Below are 22368 nucleotides of genomic sequence, written 5' to 3' on the forward strand. Positions count from 1 at the left end.
TTATAGTCTTCCAAAGCAACTACTCTGTTCCGAACTTAAAAATGGAAAGCGCAATGCTGGTGGTCAACAAAAGAGGTTTAAAGACTGTCTCAAGGCAAATCTAAAAAAACGTAGTTTAAACACCGACAACTGGGAAACACTGGCCTGCGAGTGCTGCAATTAGAGAACAGCCTTTACCAAAGGTGTCATGGACTTTGAAGACACTCGAACTCAGAACACAAGGGAGAAAAGTGCTAAGAGGAAGGCATACTTGGCAAACCATTACCGTGATCAACTCCTCCCTGGGAACCAACGTCCACACCGTGGAAGGATGTGTGGATCCAGAATTGGCCTCCACAGTCACTTACGGACTCACTGATAAAACTGTGTTTACGGAAGACAATCATACTCGGCTATGAGTGATCACCAAAGAAGAAAGAAGAATGAGTTCAGACCCTCCAAGTGTCCCCATTTTCCAGGGCTGTTCCTTGTTTAGAGAAGCTGTCCTGGTTTCTGATTTTATCCCGGAATGTCCTGCTTTTCCGTAAAGGTAAAGGGACCCCTGACCGTTAGGTCCAGTCACAGACGACTCTGGGGTTGCGGCGCTCATCTCGCTTTATTGGCCAAGGGAGCCGGCGTGCAGCTTCCAGGTCATGTGGCCAGCATGACTAAGCCACTTCTGGCGAACCAGAGCAGTGCACGGAAATGCCGTTTACCTTCCCGCCAGAGCGGTACCTATTGATCTACTTGCACTTTGACGTGCTTTCGAACACTGCTAGGTTGGCAGGATCAGGAACCGAGCAACGGGAGCTCACCTTGTCACGCGGATTTGAACCACCAGCCTTCTGATCGGCAAGTCCTAGGCTCTGTGGCTTAACCCACAGCACCACATGCTTTTCCTTAGCACGTCCCTATTTTCATTGGAGAAAAGTTGGAGGGTATGGAGTTATCCAACCCCCAAGCCGTCTGAAGGCAGTGCTTTAAAGGGAAGGGTTTTTTATGTTTGATGTTTTATTATGTTTTCATATATTTTGGAAGCTGCCCAGAATTCTGGGGCAACCCAATAAGATGTGTGGGGTATAAATAGTGAAATTATCATTATGGAATGGGATGTCCCTGTTTTCATCGGAGAAATGTTGGAGGGTATGCGAGTCCTCTCCCCTTTCTCTCAGGGGCTCTTATACAAACAACGGTTTATCTGAAGCAATGCCACCCACTTCCCAAACCAAACATGACTCCGTTCTGCAAAAATACCAGCAAACTGGGAGAGGAGTGAATCTGCAAAATTATAGTTACAGCGAGACACTGCCTAATGAGCATTAAATTTGCCTTCTGTGTTATAAATGGGACATGTATACAATCTTTCCTTCCTGCAGAGAAACTGTCTTCCCCCATTCCAACAATCTGCATGTGCACAGTGACTTTCAGATGCCTTTGAGGCATCAAAAAACCAAATGGATTTTGTACTTTATTTGTCTAAATGTGCATCTTTCCCTTAGAATTTGGCCGACATAAACTCTCCCTCTTATTTAAATGGTACTCGGGCAGAGAACAAAACGTCCGTCCGGATCAGGGAAGCTAATGTTAGCTAAATAGGAAGTAAAGAAACCTCAAGCTATTAAGCTGCGACTGACCTTGAGCCCTGTGATACGGGCCACTGAACAGCAAATAGGAGATGCTGGAGGGGAGAAAAGGGAAAAGGCAACCAAGGCCCTTTTTTAGACTGTTTGTATGCATTGGGCGTGATGTTTATTTCCAATGAATTATAAAACCGAGCTTGCTGTTTCCAATTACTGTACGTAGAATCCTGCCACTTTTGCTAGGCATTTGCTTTTTTCATTGAAAGGTATTTAAAGCCTTTTAATTAAAGCTGCCCGGCACATTACAGTTGCAGCGTCATTTTGAACGTAAGATGGATATTGAAAGTTATCATTTAAATAGATCCATCCAAAGAAATATGTTTTGATTAGATAAGAAGTTTTGCTTTAAAGCAGCAGCCGGAGCTTCTAGCTGGAAAGGCTGGTTCAACAGGACATTTCTAGAATGCCATTGAAGATTACATTGTTTTTCAGTAAGAACGTTGGCAGGGAACTGCCATCGGAGCTCAGGGGGGTTGGAGAGGCTCCCGGATGCTGGGGAGGGAACCAGCAGGGAAAGAGGGAGAGCTTCTGCTGAGGAAGGAGGGAAGGAGTCGGAGTCGGAGGGAAAGCTCAGGGACGCTTCCAGCGAGACCAGTGGAGAGAGCTCAGGACCTCCCCTTGGGACGCCCACTCTGCGCAGAAAGCTGTCGCGCAGGGAATCCAGGCGGAGACTCTCTGTCAAGGAGCTTTTATGTTGGAAAAAGTTCAGGAAACGCCCACTGACAGATTCTGCCAGTGATTAAGACAGTCACGAAGTAAGGGCTGTCCGGTTAGGGAAAGTTTTAGCCAACTACTCAACTTGGAGCGGTTTGGCGCTTACGCACAAGCAACCCCTTATCCCATTACAAATGTTATTTTTTAAATCTCGAAAGATCCGCCTTATTTTTTAATCCATGCAGTTTAAAAATAAAAAGTTGTATTAAAATGCATTCGGATATTTGCTGCTCACTCATTTATTGCTTCTTGTGTACAGGCAATGAGTGTTTCACACAGGGGTGGCATTCTTGACCCCTGTGCACATTGGCGGAGCACTAACAAGTAAATAATAATAATAATAATAATAATAATAATAATAATAATAATATACACACTCCCCATCTGGCTGGGTTTCCCCAGTCACTGGCAGCTCCCAACAGAATATGAAAAACACGATAAAACATAAAACATTAACAACTTCCCTAAACAGGGCTGCCTTCAGATGTCTTCTGAAAGTCAGGTAGTTGTTTATTTCCTTGACATCTGATGGGAGGGCGTTCCACAGGGTGGGCACCACTACCAAGAAGGCCCTCCGCTAGGTTCCCTGTAACCTCACTTCTCACAGTGAGGGAACCACCAGAAGGCCCTCGGAGCTGGAACTCAATGTCCGGGCTGAACAATGGAGGTGGCAATGCTCTTTCAGGTATACTGGGCTGAGGCCATTTAGGGCTGTAAAGGTCAGCACGAACATTGAATTGTGCTCAGAAACGTACTGGAACCAATGTAGGTCTTTCAGGACCGGTGTTATATGTAAATAGGTCCTTGTTTCAAACAAGTACAGGGGGATCAGTCCATTTCTGGTCCTTTTCCCTCTTGACATATTGATTCCATCCAATTTTGTGGGAACTTTTTCTTTCTTTTTAACAAAACTCCAAAAAAACCCTTTACATTCACAATAGTATACATTTCATATTCATTTCTGTATGTTTTCCCCAAAATATCAATTCCCTATGCATTTTCCCTTAAATATTCATGCATTGCATTGCCACCCAAAATATTCATTTTAATACATGTTTTTGAGCCGAGAAGTGCACTGGAAAATTCAAAGAAGTGTGCAGCACATGTAGGATGACTGACCAGGCAGAGGTTGTTTGTGTGGTGTTTAAAATGAGGTGCTACTTGTGTTGAACATTGCATAGGCCCTGGTGTCGCATTTATTCTGGGTCTAAATGTTTTAAAGGGACCAGGTGCATCTCTCACCATCCTCCTCTTACAAAATAGCCCACTTTGTTTTGTGTTGAGTGACAGGCTCAGCAGGAAGAAGGCAAGTCTTCAGTGGCACCCTGGACAGCTCCATGCATGGCTCCGCAAGAGCAATGCTCAAATGTTGTTTCAGCGGCAGTCACCTTCAGACTGACCCTTAAAAAGGTGTTGCTGCATCATTTCAGTAGCTAGCTCTATCTTGCATGAGTGGAACCTCTTGATTTAAAGGGGACAAGTCTACTTTAGCAGCCATTGACCCAATGGAGGAGGTAAAAATGTGGCTCTCCTTGGGCTCTGAGTCTTAAGAGTCAGAGGAAGAAGAGGAGTTTGGATTTGATATCCCGCTATATCACTACCCTAAGGAGTCTCAAAGCGGCTAACGTTCTCCTTTCCCTTCCTCCCCCACAACAAACACTCTGTGAGGTGAGTGAGCCTGAGAGACTTCAGAGAAGTGTGACAGCAGCTGCATGTGGAGGAGCGGGGAAGCAAACCCAGTTCACCAGATTACGAGTCCACTGCTCTTAACCACTACACCACACTGGCTCTACAATGTGACTTCCTAAGGCTAGAGATGTACTGGAACAATAGAACACTCTGGACCAGGTACTTCTGCTGCAGTTTTCTTTCTCCTAATCTGAATTCCTGACCTCCTCCCCTAAAGGGGGGGGGGAATCTGACTCTATTGCCATGACACTGACACATTCATGACACTCACCATATGAGTTCACTGTTGGAGGGAGTGTTGCCAGATTAGAGAAACTGTAAAGGGAAAGGGAAAGGGACCCCTAACCATTAGGTCCAGTCGTGACCGACTCTGGCGCTCATCTCGCTTTATTGGCCGAGGGAGCCAGCGTACAGCTTCCAGGTCAAGTGGTCAGCATGACTAAGCTGCTTCTGGTGAACCAGAGCAGCACACGGAAACGCCGTTTACCTTCCCGCTGGAGCGGTACCTATTTATCTACTTGCACTTTGATGTGCTTTCGAACTGCTAAGTTGGCAGGAGCAAGGACCAAGCAACGGGAGCTCACCCCGTCGCGGGGATTCGAACCGCCAACCTTCTGATCGGCAAGTCCTAGGCTCTGTGATTTAACCCACAGAGCCACCCGCATCCCTAGAGAAACTGTAGCATTTAACAAATTCCTCTGAAGACCTGCTATAGAATCAGGTTGGATGTAAAGCAGATTCAGTGGGAAACTGCCATTCAGCATAGATGTGGGTTCAAACTTTGCTGCCCTGTTTTTGGCACATAACTTCGGTCACCTCAGCTAAGTCCCAATCTTCTTACTCGGCTTATTCTTAAAGATGGATGGCTAGTATCCTATATATAAAGGGGGTTTGAAATCTTAAAACTGGCTTTTTATTTTTGCATTTAATAACTTATGTTCTACTTGACTGTCAAAAACACACACACCAAAATAACAAATAATACAATAATGAAATTAGCAGTTTAAAAAAACCAGTTCAAAGCAGCTGTTTAATAGAAATAAGCGTACACACGATAAGCAAACTATAGCTCACCTCAGGAGCCATCCAAAATGGGGTTCCAACTGATGTGTTTCTCCTCAGCCTCGTGCTGGTAAGCTGTGCAGAAACACCTGTAATGATAAAATGCATTCCAAATATTGGCACAATAGCATTCCTTTTTGAAAACTGATCCTTATTGCCCTTTCAATACAATGCCAAAGAGGGCAATCAAGGTCATTAGATTTATACAATTCCCCCCACTAAGGGGTGACTTTATGCAAGTCAGGCAATTCTAAAGTCGGTGCATTTTGGAATTGCCTAGCCAAGATGTCATTCCCAGAATCAACTGAGGCTTCTGTTTGAATAGAATCAATCACCTTCTATGGTGGCGCATCTCTGCCATTTGGACAGATGTCAAGCAAATTACATTTGAGATTGGCAGATCATTTGGCTCAAAGTACACCATATATATATAAAGGTAAAGGTAAAGGACCCCTGGATGGTTAAGTCCAGTCAAAGGCGACTATGGGGTTGCGGCGCTCATCTCGCTTTCAGGCCGAGGGAGCCAGCGTTTGTCCACAGACAGCTTTCCAGGTCATGTGGCCAGAATGACTAAACAACCTCTGGCGCAACAGGATACCGTGACAGAAACCAGAGTGCATGGAAAAGCTGTTTACCTTCCCACCGCAGCAGTGTCTATTTATCTACTTGCACTAGCATGCTTTCAAACTGCTAGGTTGGCAGGAGCTGGGACAGAGCAACGGGTGCTCACTCTGCGATGCGGATTTGAACCACCGACCTTCTGATCAGCAAGTCCAAGAGGCTCAGTGGTTTAGACCACAGCGCCACCCGCTCCCTTTTTACATTATATTGCAGCTGTGGAAATCACGATGGGTCCCTCTAGACTGGTGTCTTATTGCAGATGTATACTGAAACCTTTTATTGACACATTCATAGTGCATTAGTGATGGATTTGTTCTGCTTCAGTTTTATCTGCAATATAGGTATCCCCCCTCCCCATTCATGTGCAATCGACACATGCACAACCGTGTACAGTGGTACCTCAGGTTGCAGGCGCTTCAGGTTACAGACTCCGCTAACCCAGAAATAGTACCTCGGGTTAAGAACTTTACTTCAGGATGAGAACAGAAATCGTGCAGCGGCAGTGCAGCAGCAGCAGGAGGCCCCATTAGCTAAAGTGGTGTTTCAGGTTAAGAACAGTTTCAGGTTAAGAACGGACCTCCAGAACGAATTAAGTACCACTGTATACGCATAGTGCCAGGAAATCATTCCATTCAAACCCGGAAATGGCAGGAGAGAGCTCATGTCTTGCGAGTGCACTCTTCTTGGAGCCCGAAGAGGACATCAGTGAGAGAACCCTGAAGCAACCTGGAGGCTCATTGTGGCTTTGTTTACACTGCTCAGTCTCCCCGCCTAACAGCTGATCTGCAGGGCTGTGTGGAGAGAGTCTCTTCCTTTAAATTCCTAGTTTATCTCAGTGAAGACGTTACTTGGAAAATCAATACAACCCAGGTGGTTAAGAAAGCCCAACAGAGACTCCATCTCTGTACTGCAAAAGAACGATGCCGATCAACATTTGATGATCTCCTTCTACCGGTCCACAACAGAAAGTGTCCTTTCATACTGCATCACGGTGTGGTACGCTGGTTTGACATCAACTGATAGGAAGTGCCTACAGAGGGTGGTGGATACAGCACAAAATATTATGGGCTGCCCCATGAATTCGCTGGATGACATAGCGGAAGAACGTTGCCTCAGGAGAGTGAGGAAAATTCTCAGGGATGATTCACACCCTGGCCGGCACTTTCTTGATCTCCTGCCCTCAGGCAGAAGATACAGAAGCATGATTAGTCTCACCAACAGGGTAAAAAACAGCTTCTATGTGTGGGCTGTTAGGCTGCTGAATGAAAAGATAACAACAGGGCAACTGACTTTCGGGTTTGGTGGGTTTGTGCCAGTAAATGAGGGGAATTAAGACTAAGAGAGCTGTGTGGGAGGTGCTCATGTAATCTCACTGTATACAAGTTGTACAAGTGACAATAAAGTATTTCAATTTCAATTTCAAGTGCAGCAGCAGTAGCAGGAGTTGCTTTTCCACTTATCCCCCAGCCTCCTGCCAGCCCCAGAGCTTCAATGTCAGTTGTGAATATTTTTTACATACGGCATTTTGGGTATGGATTGAAGAGAGAGTGGTGGAGAGGGCGTTTAAAGGGTGCTCCCCACTTTACACAACTTCACTTATGCACACAGGGGCCTGGAACATAACCACTGCATAAATCGCCTGTACTCCTCCAACGCAACCATGTTATTGCTGCCCTGAGGCACTTTAACACAACAAAAGCAGGAAAGTTATGGGATTTCAGGAGGATATCCACTGACTGGAAATGAAGCAGGTTGACCACCTCAAAATGCTTGTATTGGAAGTGGAATCACAAGTAACAGCATCATAAGCGCAGAAATCATGGTAAATGTGCAATAAAAAGGATGTCGGGGGGAGCCTAATCTCCATCTGTATTTGGGAACTGAAGACCTTATAGAGTCATCCAACAAAGAACAAATTATGTACTATAAGAGGGATAACTCAGAGAAGTTCGGAGTAATTTAGCAACCATTTACAGAATTGTTCACTAACTGAATATTGATCTCTGTAGTTCTCGCCCATGTGCAAAAATTTCCTTTTTTGTAATTTGCTGTAGATCGCCTAGAATCTGTATTCAATTTTAAAATGGCTCTCTTGGGCTTAATAGCATGTATTGATCACAACCAAAAGTGACAAGTACAGTATATAAGAGTAAACAGGTATTCAGAAGTCATGTCTGCATCGGACTTAAACTAGACTTAAAGGCCTAAACCCTTTCCTTGGGAATGGTAGTTTTCAAAGGGGAAGGTGGGGACCGCCCCCCCCCAAACAGAATTTTCAGCACCTTGACCAAATTACAACCCCCAGGATTCATTGGGGAGAGCAGAGACAAATCAGTGTGTGAAACCAATAGGGTGTATCCAATGGCGGTTTTGTGCTGGGAGAAAGTGGGCCACCCTGTTTTCAACTTAACTAGGCTATATGGGGTGTTAGAGGAGGGGTAGTACCACTGGTGGGGGACACATCATACACCTTCTGGGGTAGTTTTGCATCTTTGGTCCCCAACCCTGCATTCAGCTAACACCTGTGGCTCCTAGAACAGCCTTTCTCAACCTGTGGGTCCCCAGATGTTGTGGAACTACAACTCCCATCACCCCTAGCTAGCAAGGCCAGAGCTCAGGGATGATGGGAGTTGTAGTCCAACAACATCTGGGGACCCACAGGTTGAGAACCGCTGTCCTAGAAGCTGTCTGCATGTGACAGCAGCCACACCCTGGAATGGCTTCCACTGGCTGGCTAAACCAGGTGAGGGTAGCTAATGGGTCTCAAACCCTCAGTGAGTTAGGGACTTGCATTGCACATGAAGACAGGCTCTGGCGGATTGAGTCGCGTTTCACCGCTTCCACGCATGCGTGTGTCCTCATTTTGACTGTCTGCGCATGCGCGAGTGGCGAAACCCGGAAGTAATGCGCTCCGTTACTTCCGGGTCGCCGTGGAGCGCAACCCGAAAGCGCTCAACCTGAAGCATATTTATCCCGAGGTATGACTGTACTTTGTAAGAATTTTGGCCACTGCATAAGTGCAAACACACTGAAATCTGAAATTGTACCTGTGTCATTCTGTGGACTAAATGGACAGCGCTTAGGTTTCCTCCAGTTTTAAAATGGGTTTGGAATGCACATACATTTCATTTTAGCAAACATATTACGTTTTGTGCCATCAAATATTTTACAAGTTTTTTTTAAAAAATGTCAGAAATGTATGTCAAAGCATCAGACAAAAAGCCACCTAAACTTATGGCTCTCTCATCCAACTCTTCTCTCACTAAAGCACAGCCACTTGATAGCATCAATCGCTTGCCATTCTTGTTCTATTTTGGATTTTATATCCCACTGTGGGAGTGCAACATGGTGATTATGTGCAAAATATTGAAAAATGCTACTCAACCAATATTGTTCCCTTTTTTTTACTTCCTCCCTCCGATGTGCTCTTTTCTTTTGGCATTGACGGGTTATTTCCTGCAGCTCAAGCAAGCTGCTGGTGCTAATTATTGTCCCGGGAAGACAGCATCGGATAAAATGTGATTTCCACCCCTTACCCTTTAGATGCCAATGAGACTACTCAATAAGCTGTTGCTTTAGCTTAGTTGTTTGCCCAATTGGCTCCTCAAAACTGTGTGTTTCAACTACTCATCAATAACGAATTTCTGCACCTCCCTGCAATAAACAGGCATCTGCTCTCACATTCCTTGCACAAAGCAATCACAGAGCCTTTGCTCTTAAAATAAATTCAGCTACTTTGGAAGTACCAGGGAATTAGCACTTATTGAAGTGCCAGATGGGATGTATATAAAGGAGTTTATTCTGCTTGGCGATTGCTGCCCAGTAGGGTGGTTTTTGAGAAGCCACATTTACATACTGAAAGGTCCCCCCCCCCCAAAAAAAATAGATTGTGGTTTCATAGAATCATAGCATTCTGGAGTTGGAAGGTACCATATTTTTTGCTCTATAAGACGCACCAGACCACAAGACACACCTAGTTTTTGGAGGAGGAAAGAAAGTAAAAAAAAAAATCTGAATCTCAGAAGCCAGAACAACAAGAGGGATCGCTGCACAGCAAAAGCAGCGATTCCTCTTGCTGTTCTGGCTTCTGGGATAGCTGCGCAGCCTGCACTTGCTCCATAAGACGCACACACATTTCCCCTTACTTTTTAAGAGGGAAAAAGTGAGTCTTATAGAGCAAAAAATACGGTACCTTGAGGATCATCTAGTGCAGCCCTCTGCAATGCAGGAATGTGCAGCTGTCCCATACAGGGAATCAAACCTGAAACCTTGGCATTATCATTGCCACACTCTAACCAACTGAGCTACTGACCTGATGTGAATTACTTTTCTGTCTTGTTCTGTTGGCTCAGTGTTTTCCAAACTTTGGTCTCCAGCTTTTTTTTTTTTTTTTGACTGCAGTTCTCATCAGCCCTGACCACTGGTCCTGATAGCTAGGAATGATGGGACTTGTAGTCCAAAGACAGCTGGAGACTCCAGTATGGGGAACCCTGTGTTTGCTGGTTAACTCTCCCAACCCAGTATTATGCATGTTTATTCACTTCTTTATATTATTGTTGTAACCCTCTGGACAGGAATTTCAGTGGGGTGGGGTGGGGGTGAGTGAGTGTGGAGGTTTATTGCAAAATCCCCAGATAGGCAATACCTTTATAGGAGCAACCAAAAATGCCACGAAGTTGTGAGCAAGCTACAGCAGATGTTAGACGTAAAAATAGAAGGGGCTGGGAGATCAGAGGGGAAACACACCATTGCCCAGCTACCTGATTTGTTTCTCCTGCCTGCAACCACATCAAACTCCATCAAATTCTATGAAGCTATCTTCTGCACATGTGCAATGAACATCTGCACTGCACACACCTCTGCTTAAGTGTGGCCTCCATTTTCAAATTCAATAGAAGATGGTTTGAGGGCAAATGAACCATATAGGAGTATTTCTCAAGAAGCTACAAGATAAAGATGGGTTGTTGCTGATGTCAGGTGTAAAAAGGTAAAGGTAAAGGGACCCCTGGCCGTTAACTCCAGTCGCAGACGACTCCGGGGTTGTGGCGCTCATCTTGCTTTACTGGCCGAGGGAGCCGGCATACAGCTTCCGGGTCATGTAGCCAGCATGAGTAAGCCACTTAGTCAAGAGCAGCGCACGAAAATACTGTTTACCTTCCCGCCGGAGTGGTACCTATTTATCTACTTGCACTTTCACGTGCTTTCGAACTGCTAGGTTGGCAGGAGCAGGGACCGAGCAACGGCAGATCACCCCATTGCGGGGATTTGAACTGCCGACCTTCTGACTGGCAAGTCCTAGGCTCTGTGGTTTAACCCCCAGCGCCACCTGCGTCCTACCTGTGTCATGTGTACCTGGCTTCAAACACCAGCAGTGGAAGCACATTGGAGCCAGACTAACCAGTAATGTGTGCATAGCCTCTGTCCCAAGATGGCGATTGCGAACTGATTGCGTTAGTTGCTGCTAGGCACTTGCAAGTACAGTGGTACCTTGGGTTACATACACTCCAGGTTACATACGCTTCAGGTTACAGACTCCACTAACCCAGAAATATTACCTCGGGTTAAGAACTTTGCTTCAGGATGAGAACAGAAATTGTGCTCCGGCGACGCAGCAGCAGCAGGAAGCCCCATTAGCTAAAGTGGTCTTCAGGTTAAGAACAGTTTCAGGTTAAGTACGGACCTCCGGAACAAATTAAGTACTTAACCTGAGGTACCACTGTATGGGGTGGTGGGAGGAAGATGCAATGTGCTGACCCCATTTTTGAAGACATAAAACTTGGCTGCGTGAGTCACATCTGCCTCGTCTCTTTTTATTATTGCTATCGTTATTACTTGAATTAGCATCCTCCCCAAGAAATCAGCAAGCTTATTCAGAAGTCTACTGCAAAACCCACTTCCTCCCGTCTCTCTTTAATCCTTTTATGGAGGCTTCCAATTTTCAGTCACACTCATATCTTACAGCTGTAACTGCAAATTAAATGGATCTGTTAGCTTTTGGACCCAGAGGACCACTTCAGCTTCTGCCGAGAGTGAATAAATATGCTAAAGGCTAGTCAAAACTGTTTTAGAAAGAACAGTGCCTTCTTTTCATATGGAAAAGATAATATTTAAAATCTAGAGATTTCCTCTTTGCCTTTGCTGCACTGGGGAAAAAAGAGCCTCTCCCCAATATTATTTCTGTGAACAAATGCTCTGATCTGAATGCAGCGTGAGGGAGAAGCATGGAAGGTTCTTGGCCTGATTCAATTGCTTGGGCTGAACACATATAGACAGCCCAAATCAGGTAACTGGTGTAAGTCCTGATCCCACCACCGACACAAAAAACCTGGTTGTTACTATTGACAATTCATTGAGCAAGATATGGGCACGTGGCCACAGCTGGTGTGCTTTACGTACAATCAGATCAGGACCAGAGTTTTCCCTCTCTTCCTTCCAAACTGTTTTGTAATTTCTGGGGGTTCCATCAGAGCAGGTAATTTTAACACTCCTAATGTTTGGGGAGGCAGTCCTGCCATCTTTCTGCCAGATGGAAATAGCCAGACTCCGCGGGGAGAGAAAACACCCCCAATTTACCCTTCCCATCAGCTCAGGAGCGATCTGGCTGGTTCATCCCTCAAACAGCAGCTTCTGCCTTCTCCAAGCTTCTCCTCTGCCTCCTTCCTCCCATGACTCCATCCAAGACTTATAAGCCACTGGGAGGAGGCTGGGAGCTTGTTTGACCTGATTGCTGGTCAGGCTTCCTGCGAGTAACCTGATAGACTAGCAGCTTCTTCCTCCTCTTCCCCATACCTGAGAACACAGGAGGCTGCCTTATTGTTATGTGCTGAGTTGAATAGGATCCAAAATGCAGCAGTCTGATTGATCCCAGAACCATAGGATTCAGAATGCAGCAGCCTGATTGGTCCTAGAACAATAGGCTCCAGATTGCAGCAGTCTGATTGGTCCACAGTAGCCACCCAATCCAGCTTCAGGTGGAAGTGAATCCGCAACCTGATTGGCCTACAGAAGAATCCCAGAATTAGCCAATCACATGGGGCCCATTGTGTAAATAACGTATATAAAGCAGACATTCTGGGGGAACTTCCATTCCTCCTCACCACTATGAGCTGAACATAGAGCATGAAATCCACTCTCGACTCCAAGTATATTTCACTTATAGTGAGCAGACCTTTGGGTGCAGCTCCAGGATTTCAAACGAGGCCTACTGGGAGATTCCAGATATCAAACCTGGGCACTCTTGCTTGCTTTTTCCTGTAAGACCTATTGCAGTCGTTAAGAGTCGTCAACAGGCTCATCACAGCTATCTGCCAATCACCCATTCCCACCACCCTTCTGAGTAATACCCCTCCCCACCTTCTCACTATATAGAAGGGTCTGGTGACTTCTGTTTCAGTGTATCTGAAGAAGTGTGCATGCACACGAAAGCTCATACCTAGAACTAACTTAGTTGGTCTTTAAGGTGCTACTGGAAGGAATTTTTTTTATTTTTGTTTTGACTATGGCAGACCAACACGGCTACCCATCTGTTGCCTGCAAAGTGTGAGCTCTGCTGCCTCTGAGCTACGACCCCTTCCTTAGCATTGCTATGTTCGTGCATTTTGTGCCTTCTCATTTCAAGATTCCACCCCGAAAGAACACTCAGGTGAAGAGACTTCTCTGCCTTCCCATGCAGTCAAAAAACCCCAAACACCCTGGTCTAAAGAAAGAAGCTGTTCATTACCAAAGTCAACAAGCTTGACTCCTCCTTCTGTCGTCAGGAGAATGTTGTTCCCCTTGACGTCACGGTGAATGATCCGGTTGTTGTGTAAGTGCTGAAGACCCTGGTGCCAAAAAAAAAAAGGAGGAGGAGGGGAGGGGAGAGAGAGAAGATGCTAACTCCCATTTTGAAATGTAATTTCCCAAATTTTAGGGAGGGCAATCAAAACAATCTGCATGCACACTGTTAGATGGATCACATCCTGCAAACAGACCCCCCCCCCCCCCGCTGCTGCTATAACAAAATCCGTGTTTTACTGTCAGCCACGCCATCATTTATAAATAGAAAATGTCATCAGTTGGGTAAATTGCACCCTCTGCTGTCATTAGAAGCTTAATGAACATCCTTACCAGGAGAGCGCCGTATAAGATGTACGAGATTATAGCTTCATCCAACTGCTGGCCACACTTCAGCAAGCCTTTGACAAGGTCTGTGACAGAACCTCCGTTGCACAGCTGCAAAAAGGGGGGCGGAAGAGAAGCAGAGCAAGACCTCCTGTTAGTCACTCAACAGACCTGTTTAGCTTGCAGATCTCTGCTTTCATGGATCAAGTAACAATATATACAAATAATAATAATAATAATAATAATAATAATAATAATAAATAATTTTTTATTTATATCCCGCCCTCCCCAGCCGAAGCCGGGCTCAGGGCGGCTAACAACAATAAAATAATACAACATTCTAAAATCATTTCATTATAAAATTAATTCAAATCAAACTGGTGGCAACCATTGGGCTAGAGTTCTGTGAAGATTGCCAAAGGAGGGAGTCAGGCTGTGCCCTGTGCCCTGTCAAGGCCTTGTGGAACAGCTCTGTCTTGCAGGCCCTGCGGAAAGATGTCAAGTCCCGCAGGGCCCTAGTCTCTTTTGGCAGAGCGTTCCACCAGATCGGAGCCACAGCCGAAAAAGCCCTGGCTCTGGTTGAGGCCAGCCTAACTTCTCTGTGGCCTGGGACCTCCAAGATGTTTTTGTTTGAAGATTGTAAGTTCTTCTGTGGGACATACCAGGAGAGGTGGTCCCGTAGGTACGAGGGTCCTAGGCCGTATAGGGCTTTAAAGGTTAAAACCAGCACCTTAAACCTTGTTAAGTTGTGGGTTGACATAGCAGACGACACAGCGATTTCTCCAAGTAGCTCTTTATTTCGTAAGCTGGAATAGAACTGACTGCAAACAGCTCAGCCGGCCTGCTTTTATAGGCAGCCGGCTGTCAACATTGTAGCAACAACAGCCCAGAGTTTCCCGCCTAAAATAACTGACGTGGACCTGAGTGAAAACTATATACAGTATCCCCCTGCTGGCCCAGGGTGAAACTTCACTACATAACACCCCTCCCCACCGAGATAAGGCGTTAGTTACAATCGTAATGGTTTCCTTATATACAGCACTACACGTAATGGTTCAATTAGGCACAAAAGCATATCGGTTACATTTCCCATACTTAGACCAACAGTGATACATGTCCAACAACATAGTCCTTTAAATAAGTTGGGCGCTTGGAAACTCTGCCAGACCGCCGGGGACTGGTAGCCAAGTCCGGAGGGCCACACAGTTCTTGCTGAGGCTGTGGTGCAACCCTAGGTGGCGTTGGAACCAACTCCCCTGGATCCGCTGCTGTGGGTGGAGCCTCCGCAAGTGGAGTGGTCTGAGTCTGTGGTAAGTCTGGCAGACCCTCTGAAGCGGCTTGGTTCGGCTCCACGCTGGCAGTTTGCGAGGGAGGTGTAGGTGGGGCCTCGCCATCTGTACGTGTCTCTTCTTGAGCCGCAAGCGCAGTTGGGGGCACCACGGTAGTGTCCAAGTCCCCAACCCTGCGCCTAAGCTGGTCTATGTGCCGTCGCCACAAGCGTCCGTCTTCGAGTGCCACCTGGTACGAGCGAGGTCCAGTGACTCCCACTACTGTGGCTGGCACCCAAGGAATGTCCCCCACATAGTTCTGGGCAAAGACCTGGTTTCCTGGGACAAATGACCGTGGCGCGTTGGCACAGCCTGGGGGTTCAGCCACGGCAAAGTCCGGGTGTAGCCGGTCGAGTGGTGACCTGAGGCGGCGGCCCATAAGCAGTTCAGCAGGACTCCGCCCTGTGGCCGCATGAGGGGTGATGTGTTGCACGAACAAGTATTCGGCGACCCGCTCATGCCAGTCTCCCCGGTCCAGGCGCGCCAGTGCCTCTTTTGCCGAGCGCACCATTCTTTCCGCTTGCCCGTTGCTGGATGGATGAAAGGGTCTGTTAGGGCATGGCGGATGCCCAGTCCCAAAAGATACCGCTCAAACGTGCCTGACGTGAACTGCGGTCCGTTGTCAGAGACAAGGACATCAGGACACCCATGCGTTGCAAACAGGCCTCGCAGCACCCGGATGACAGCTTCGGTAGTGGTGGAGGGCATCAGGGCGACCTCCAGCCATTTGGAATAGGCGTCCACCACTACCATAAAGGTCCGGCCGTGAAAGGGGCCAGCCAGATCAATGTGCACCCTCGACCAGGGTGTCTTTGGCGTCTCCCAGGTGTGTCCCTTAGCTGCCGGTGGTGCAGGCCTCGACTCTTGGCACGCTTGACAGGCGGACACCCAGGCAGTGATGGCATCATCCATATTAGGCCACCAGACGTAACACCGAGCCAACGCCTTCATTTTGACAATTCCCGGGTGGCCAACGTGCAGAGCCTCCAGGACGCGCTGACGGAGTCCCTGGGGAATCACGACGCGGTCTCCCCACAGCAGACAGCCGCGATGAGCTGAGAGTTCATGTTGTCTGGTTGCGAAGGGCTGGAACTCTGATGCAAAAGGCCCTTGTGCCCACCCCCTCCACACCCAGTTGAGCACCCGGCTGATGGTGCGATCCTGGGCAGACGCGGAGGCCACAGTGGCAGCCGATACAGGCGCTGCCGGAAGATCCTCAATCAGAAGGAGCGATGAAGCTGGAGCCGGGTCTTCCACAAATGCTGGAAGAGGGCAACGGCTGAGGGCGTCGGCATGGCCCATCGATTTCCCCGGGCGATGGATGAGCCGGTAGTGGTAGGCAGCCAGGAAAACAGTCCATCGCAGCATGCGTGGCGAGAGGACCGGTGGAGTTGGACGATCACCGGCGAGGAGGCCCAGGAGTGGCTTGTGGTCAGTGATGAGGTCAAAAGTCCTGCCATAGAGGTATTCATGGAACCTCTTCACTCCAGCCACAAGTGCCAGTGCCTCCTTGTCGAGCTGGCTGTAATTCCGTTCCGTCGGAGATAGTGTCCTGGAAAAGTAGGCGAGCGGTGCTTCTCTTCCGTCTGGAAAAGGGTGACTAAGGACAGCACCGATGCCAAAAGGTGAGGCGTCGCAGGCAAGGACCAGCGGCCTGGATTCACTGTACTGTACCAGCACACTGTCTGATGAAAGGAGAGCCTTGACCGCGTTGAAGGCCGCCGTCTCCCGATGACCCCAGGCCCAAGGCGTTTTTGTGCTAAGGAGTCGGTGAAGAGGCTCAGCCACTGTGGCTTTGTGGGGCAGGAACATGTTATAAAAGTTCAGCAGCCCCAGGAACGCCTGCAACTCCGTCTTGTTCTTTGGGGTGGGGGCCTGCTGGATAGCGCGGATCTTGGATAGCATGGTCGGGTGAAGGCCAGAGGCATCGATAAGATAGCCCAGGAACTCTACCTGTGGAACAGCGATCTGGCACTTTTCCCTCTTTACCTTGAGCCCAGCCTCTTGGAACCTGGTCAGCAAGGCACGGAGGCGCTCAAACAGCTGCTGGTGTGAGTCTGCAGACACCAAGACGTCATCAAAATATGGTACCACGCCCGGAAGCCCTTGCAGGAGACGCTACATAAGGCTTTGGAAGATGCCAGGAGCCACACTCACCCCGAACTGCAACCGGCGGCAACGGAATGCCCCCCGGTGGGTGACGATCGTCTGGGCTTCAGCAGTGGCATCATCGACGGGCAGTTGTTGATAGGCTTGGGCAAGGTCCAGCTTAGCGAAGACCTTACCCTCACCCAGGGAATGCAGCAGGTGTTGGACAACAGGAACCGGATAAGCGTGCTGCTGAAGTGCCTTGTTGATCGTGTACTTGTAGTCAGCGCAGATTCTCACCGACCCATCTGGCTTGACAGGCGTGACGATGGGGGTTTCCCACTTGGTGTGGTCAACCGGCTCCAAAACTCCTTGGGCGATCAGTTTGTCCAGTTGTTCGTCCACCTTAGCCTTGAGAGCAAAGGGAACCTGGCGTGGCTTTAGCTTGATGGGGGCGACTTGTGGATCAAGGCTAAAGGAGATGGGCGTACCTGTATATTGCCCCAAGGTGCCATCGAAAACCTCGGCAAAGTCTTTGACCAGACCCTCAGTCTCTGCGTTAGAGATGCAGTTGATGCCGGTGACTTCCAGGCCGAGGGCATCAAACCAGTCTAGCCCTAGGAGGCTTGGCCGCTGACCTTCGACCACCACCAACCGGAGCAGGCCCGAAAAACCCTTGAAGGCAATCCGGAACCGGCCAACGCCTACCACGGGAATGTCGTTTCCCTGGTAGTCTCTCAGGTGTACGCGGTGAGAGTCGAGTTGCCTTTTGGACACTCTGGGTACCAGTCTTTTGATGGTGCTCCATGACACGATGGACAGGGCAGACTCGGTGTCGATCTCCATGTCACATGGAACTCCTTCAATGAGCACCGTTCAGCTTGCGTCGCGTAGGTGAGTCGGTTTGGCCAATCGTGGTTCCAGATGGGCAGCGGCAGTTGGTGAGAGCGAAACAACTTTCCTTGGCAGACTGGAGTGAAGACTTGGACTTGCGAGTCGATGAAGGGGGTGTGTCAGACGGAGCCGATCGGCAGACCTTAGCGATGTGGCCCCTTCTGGAACACTTCCTACAGATGGCGTCTCTGAATCGACACTTGGCACGGGAATGGTTGCCTCCGCAGCCGGCACATTCCGGTTGGCCCTTGGACTTCTGTTGGAACTTCCTGCGCTCCCGCTTTGTCTGGTGCACGTCATCGTCGTCACTGGAGGATGCCTCATCACTGCTGGCCTCTTCATGATGCACCGGAACTGGCTCCCTAGCAAGACGCGGGCTGCTGGACTTGCGGATCTCCTGGGTGGAGCGTTCAGCAGCTTCTGAGGCCACAGCCTCCTCAATGGCTTTCTGTAGCGTGAGGTCTGGCTTGGCGAGGAGACGCCGTTGCAGATGGATGTCCCAGACCCCGCAGACGATTCGATCCATCAGGGCATCATCTAAGTCTCGGAACTCACAGTGCATTGCAGCCTGTCGCAGGGCGGTGGTGTAGTTGTTGATTGACTCCCCCTCTGCCTGGTTCCGGTGGTAGAACGCATGGCGGGCAGCAATCTTGGACGGCTTTGGTGCGTAGTGGTTGCGGAGCTTCTCTTGGATCGTGTCCCATGGTGTTGCCTGGACTGCTTCAGGCGCAACCAATGCTCGGGCCGTCTCAAACACCTCAGGCCCACAGAGGCTGAGGAATAGGCCCCGCTTCCGATCCTTTGATACTGCTGAAAGCTCGTTGGCTTGGAGGTAGCAGTCGAACCGAGCGAGGTAGGAGTCCCATGATTCAGAGGCTGGCGCAAACGGTGGTAGAGGCACAAGTGAAGCCATGATTCCGATGCCGGCGTGAAGGGCGATGGATGGAACACAGTGCTCTTAGCCAAAACAGTCAGCTCTGAATTGGTTCTGTCCAGTGATTTCGCTCAGTGATTTCGCTCTGTGATTCAGCTCAGTTCAGAGGCTGGCCGCATCTGGCTGTGCTCTGATGTCCATCGATCCCACCTTCATCGCCAGTGTTAAGTTGTGGGTTGACATAGCAGACGACACAGCGATTTCTCCAAGTAGCTCTTTATTTCGTAAGCTGGAATAGAACTGACTGCAAACAGCTCAGCCGGCCTGCTTTTATAGGCAGCCGGCTGTCAACATTGTAGCAACAACAGCCCAGAGTTTCCCACCTAAAATAACTGACGTGGACCTGAGTGAAAACTATATACAGTAACCCCCTGCTGGCCCAGGGTGAAACTTCACTACATAACAAACCTGATCCTGTACTCCACCAGGAGCCAGTGCAGCGGGTACAGCACCGGGTGAATGTGATCTCGCAGCGAGGACCCCATAAGGAGTCTTGCCGTGGCATTCTGCACCTGCTGGAGTTTCTGGGTCAGTCTCAAGGGCAGCCCCACGTAGAGCGAGTTACAATAATCCAGTCTGGAGGTGACCGTTGCGTGGATCACAGTGGCTAGGTCAGGGCGAGAGAGGTAAGGAGCCAACTGCTTAGCTTGGCGGAGATGAAAAAATGCCACAAGAGATTCGACGCTGGGCTGTAAGCTCATGGAACTAGGCCCTCTTGATTCCCACAACACTTCCGTTTCCAAACAGAAGCCACAATCCAGAAGCCTGTGAACTTCATTGGCTTCCCATTCTCAGGAATGGGAAACATGTGGCAGCTTTTCCAAATGCCTGCACAGAGAATTGCTTCACATAGATGAAATCAAGGATGCTCGTGACCTGTTATTTACTGGTTTAATTTCTTTCCTGCTCTTCACCATGAGGTCCCAGGGTGGGTTATGGCCATTTTAAAAACACAGTATTAAAAACAGTTTAAAAACATTAGAATTAAGAGAGTGGGGTGGGTCCTAAAATATACATCTCATGGGTCAAAGGCTTTGTCATCATCACAAGGTTATTAATGAGTACAGTGCCTCCATGGATAAATGCAGCTCCCCTAGACATAAAGCCTTCTCCTCAGGAGGGAAGCAAATCCCACTGCAAAATCATAGAATTGTAGAGTTGGAAGGGACCACATGGGTTGTTATGTATTCAATGGTCTGTTTTTGCTTGAGTCTGGACTAAGGATTCTGAGCCCCTGTGTTCTGATTCGATACATGATATCCAATTGCAGAACATTTCAGGATTTGGGCCTCTGCCATTGGCCCTTAAACCCCGAGTCGTGATTCACAGCTTGGAAGTTTAGACAGCCAATCACGTTGAGAGTGGGAGTACCCCAGGCCTTCAGAAACGTATAAAAGCACTTGTTTGCCCCTGTTGTCCAGTTCTGTTAGTTCTGTTATCACTGTGTCTTGCCTCGTGGGAAGCCACCTACACTTCAGTCCAAACCCCTGCAATGCAAGAATCTTTTGCCCAACGTGGGGCTATAACCTATGACCTCGAGATTAAGAGTCTCACACTCTGCCGACCAAACTATTCCTTCTTCATTGCCTTCCTTCCATTCACTTTAAAGGTTCAATGCACTGAGGATCAGAATGAGACCCTAAGGTTCCCTTAAACCATTGGGTTCCAACATCCATGTTAGGGACTAGGATGGCTTATAATTGATAGGTTCCTGCTTCAAGTGACATTTCGAAGTCATCTAACTTTGATACTGTTGTTGTTAATGTAAAAGGCCCATAGGATCTGATTTGCCCTTAGGCCTGGCAAAATAGGTGGAAAAATTAGGACTCTAAAAACATAAGAGAACTGGAAGCCGCATTATACTAGGTTAGACTATTTGTCCCTCTAGCTCAGGCATATGCAAACTCGGCCCTCCAGATGTTTTGGGACTACAATTCCCATCATCCCTGACCACTGGTCCTGTTAGGGATCATGGGAGTTGTAGTCCCAAAACATATGGAGGGCCGAGTTTGCCTATGCCTGCTCTAGCTCAGTTTCGACAGCTCTCCAGGGTCTCAAGCAGAGGGTCTTCCTGTCTTTCTTTTCCTGGTTTCATGGACGGGTTGGACGCAGAGGAATAGTGGGAGGAACCAGCTGGAGAACCTCCAAGGGAAGAAGACTTGAATAAAACAGGGAGTAGTGGTGAAGCGAGAGAAGACTGGGAGTACGAGGTGTCAGAAGCTGAAGATGTAATAGGGTTTAGTGAGCAGGGAAGAGTCTGTGGCAGGTCAGAATCAGAGGCAGAAGCTGAAGGTGAGTGGAGAGAGGGAGGCCAAGAAGCAGAGAAGAGTCGGGCTGGTGAAGAGTCACGGGTGTCTCTTCCTCCTACTGCAACAAGTTTCCCTCCCTCTTGGTCTCCCAGAACCAGAAGAGGCATGAAAAGTGTGGAGCAGGGAAAGACTGCACACGGGCGCAGCCTCCGGTTGCTTGGGGGAAAGCCCTGGAGAGGAGGGGAATGGGACAGCTGTGTGGAGATGAGGACTTTCAGTCTCGGCAACTGCTTTTCATGGAATAGGACCACCAAGAATGAGCTGCTCATTAGGCCAGACGTTGAACCAAGTCTGTGGAGATCATGGGTGTGGGTTTGTTTTTATTTTGCTAATAAGGAGTTAACTCCAACTTTGAACTCTGTGATTACTGACCGGCATGCTTCTGTGACACTTGGAGAGGTGGGGGACCAAACATGAGACCTCCTCCACACAACACATCACGTTCTCTACCACTGAGCTTTGGTCCTTGCCCAAAGTTACCTAAACTGAATTAAGTATTGTTGTTTTTAATGGGATTCATCTGTTTTAAAATATTGTGTGTGTGTGTGTGTGTGTGTGTGTGTGTGTCAGAAGTGGTATACTTTTATACTAACGTATCTTTTCTAAAACTGCTTTTTGTGTCAAGGAAAATCCAGGAGGGTGTGTGTGTGTGTGTGTGTGTGTTTAAGGGACAAGATTGATGGACTTGATAACTGGGAGGCCACAAATTACAGTCATTTCAAACCTTCACTCCATCAACACTCCTGCTGGCAGGCAATATAAAATAGATGGCAGATATATCTCTATACTCGGGCTTGATGGTGCATTCTGCCAACAACTGAGATGAAACATTCAGAATCCAGAAAAGCACAGCTTCTTGCAAACATTTCCCCCATCTATAGTTTTCCACACACTAAAACGGCGAGAGAAAAAGTAAAATTAAAACCTTTCTAAATGGATTTTTGCCCACATCATTAGTTCATCACTCATGTCTCTCCAGTAGCTATTTTGCTTTCACTCTGGTGTCTTTT

The 22368-nt window shown here is 48.1% G+C and overlaps 1 protein-coding gene across 2 annotated transcripts in view; it reads right to left on the reverse strand.

Moving 5' to 3' along the window:
* Window positions 1–22368, reverse strand: part of MYO3B (myosin IIIB) — a 309308-nt gene that overhangs the window by 235187 nt on the left and 51753 nt on the right. For both annotated transcript variants that reach the window (XM_081847505.1, XM_081847504.1), the window contains 3 exons: window positions 13812–13916; window positions 13426–13525; window positions 5097–5173 (listed from right to left, as the gene is read on the reverse strand). In XM_081847505.1, the coding sequence (XP_081703631.1) occupies window positions 5097–5173; window positions 13426–13525; window positions 13812–13916 (282 nt within the window). The remainder of the gene's footprint in view (window positions 1–5096; window positions 5174–13425; window positions 13526–13811; window positions 13917–22368) is intronic.

This window comes from Podarcis erhardii (genome assembly GCF_964252035.2).
Source record: "Podarcis erhardii genome assembly, chromosome: 1".
Lineage (NCBI taxonomy): Eukaryota > Metazoa > Chordata > Lepidosauria > Squamata > Lacertidae > Podarcis > Podarcis erhardii.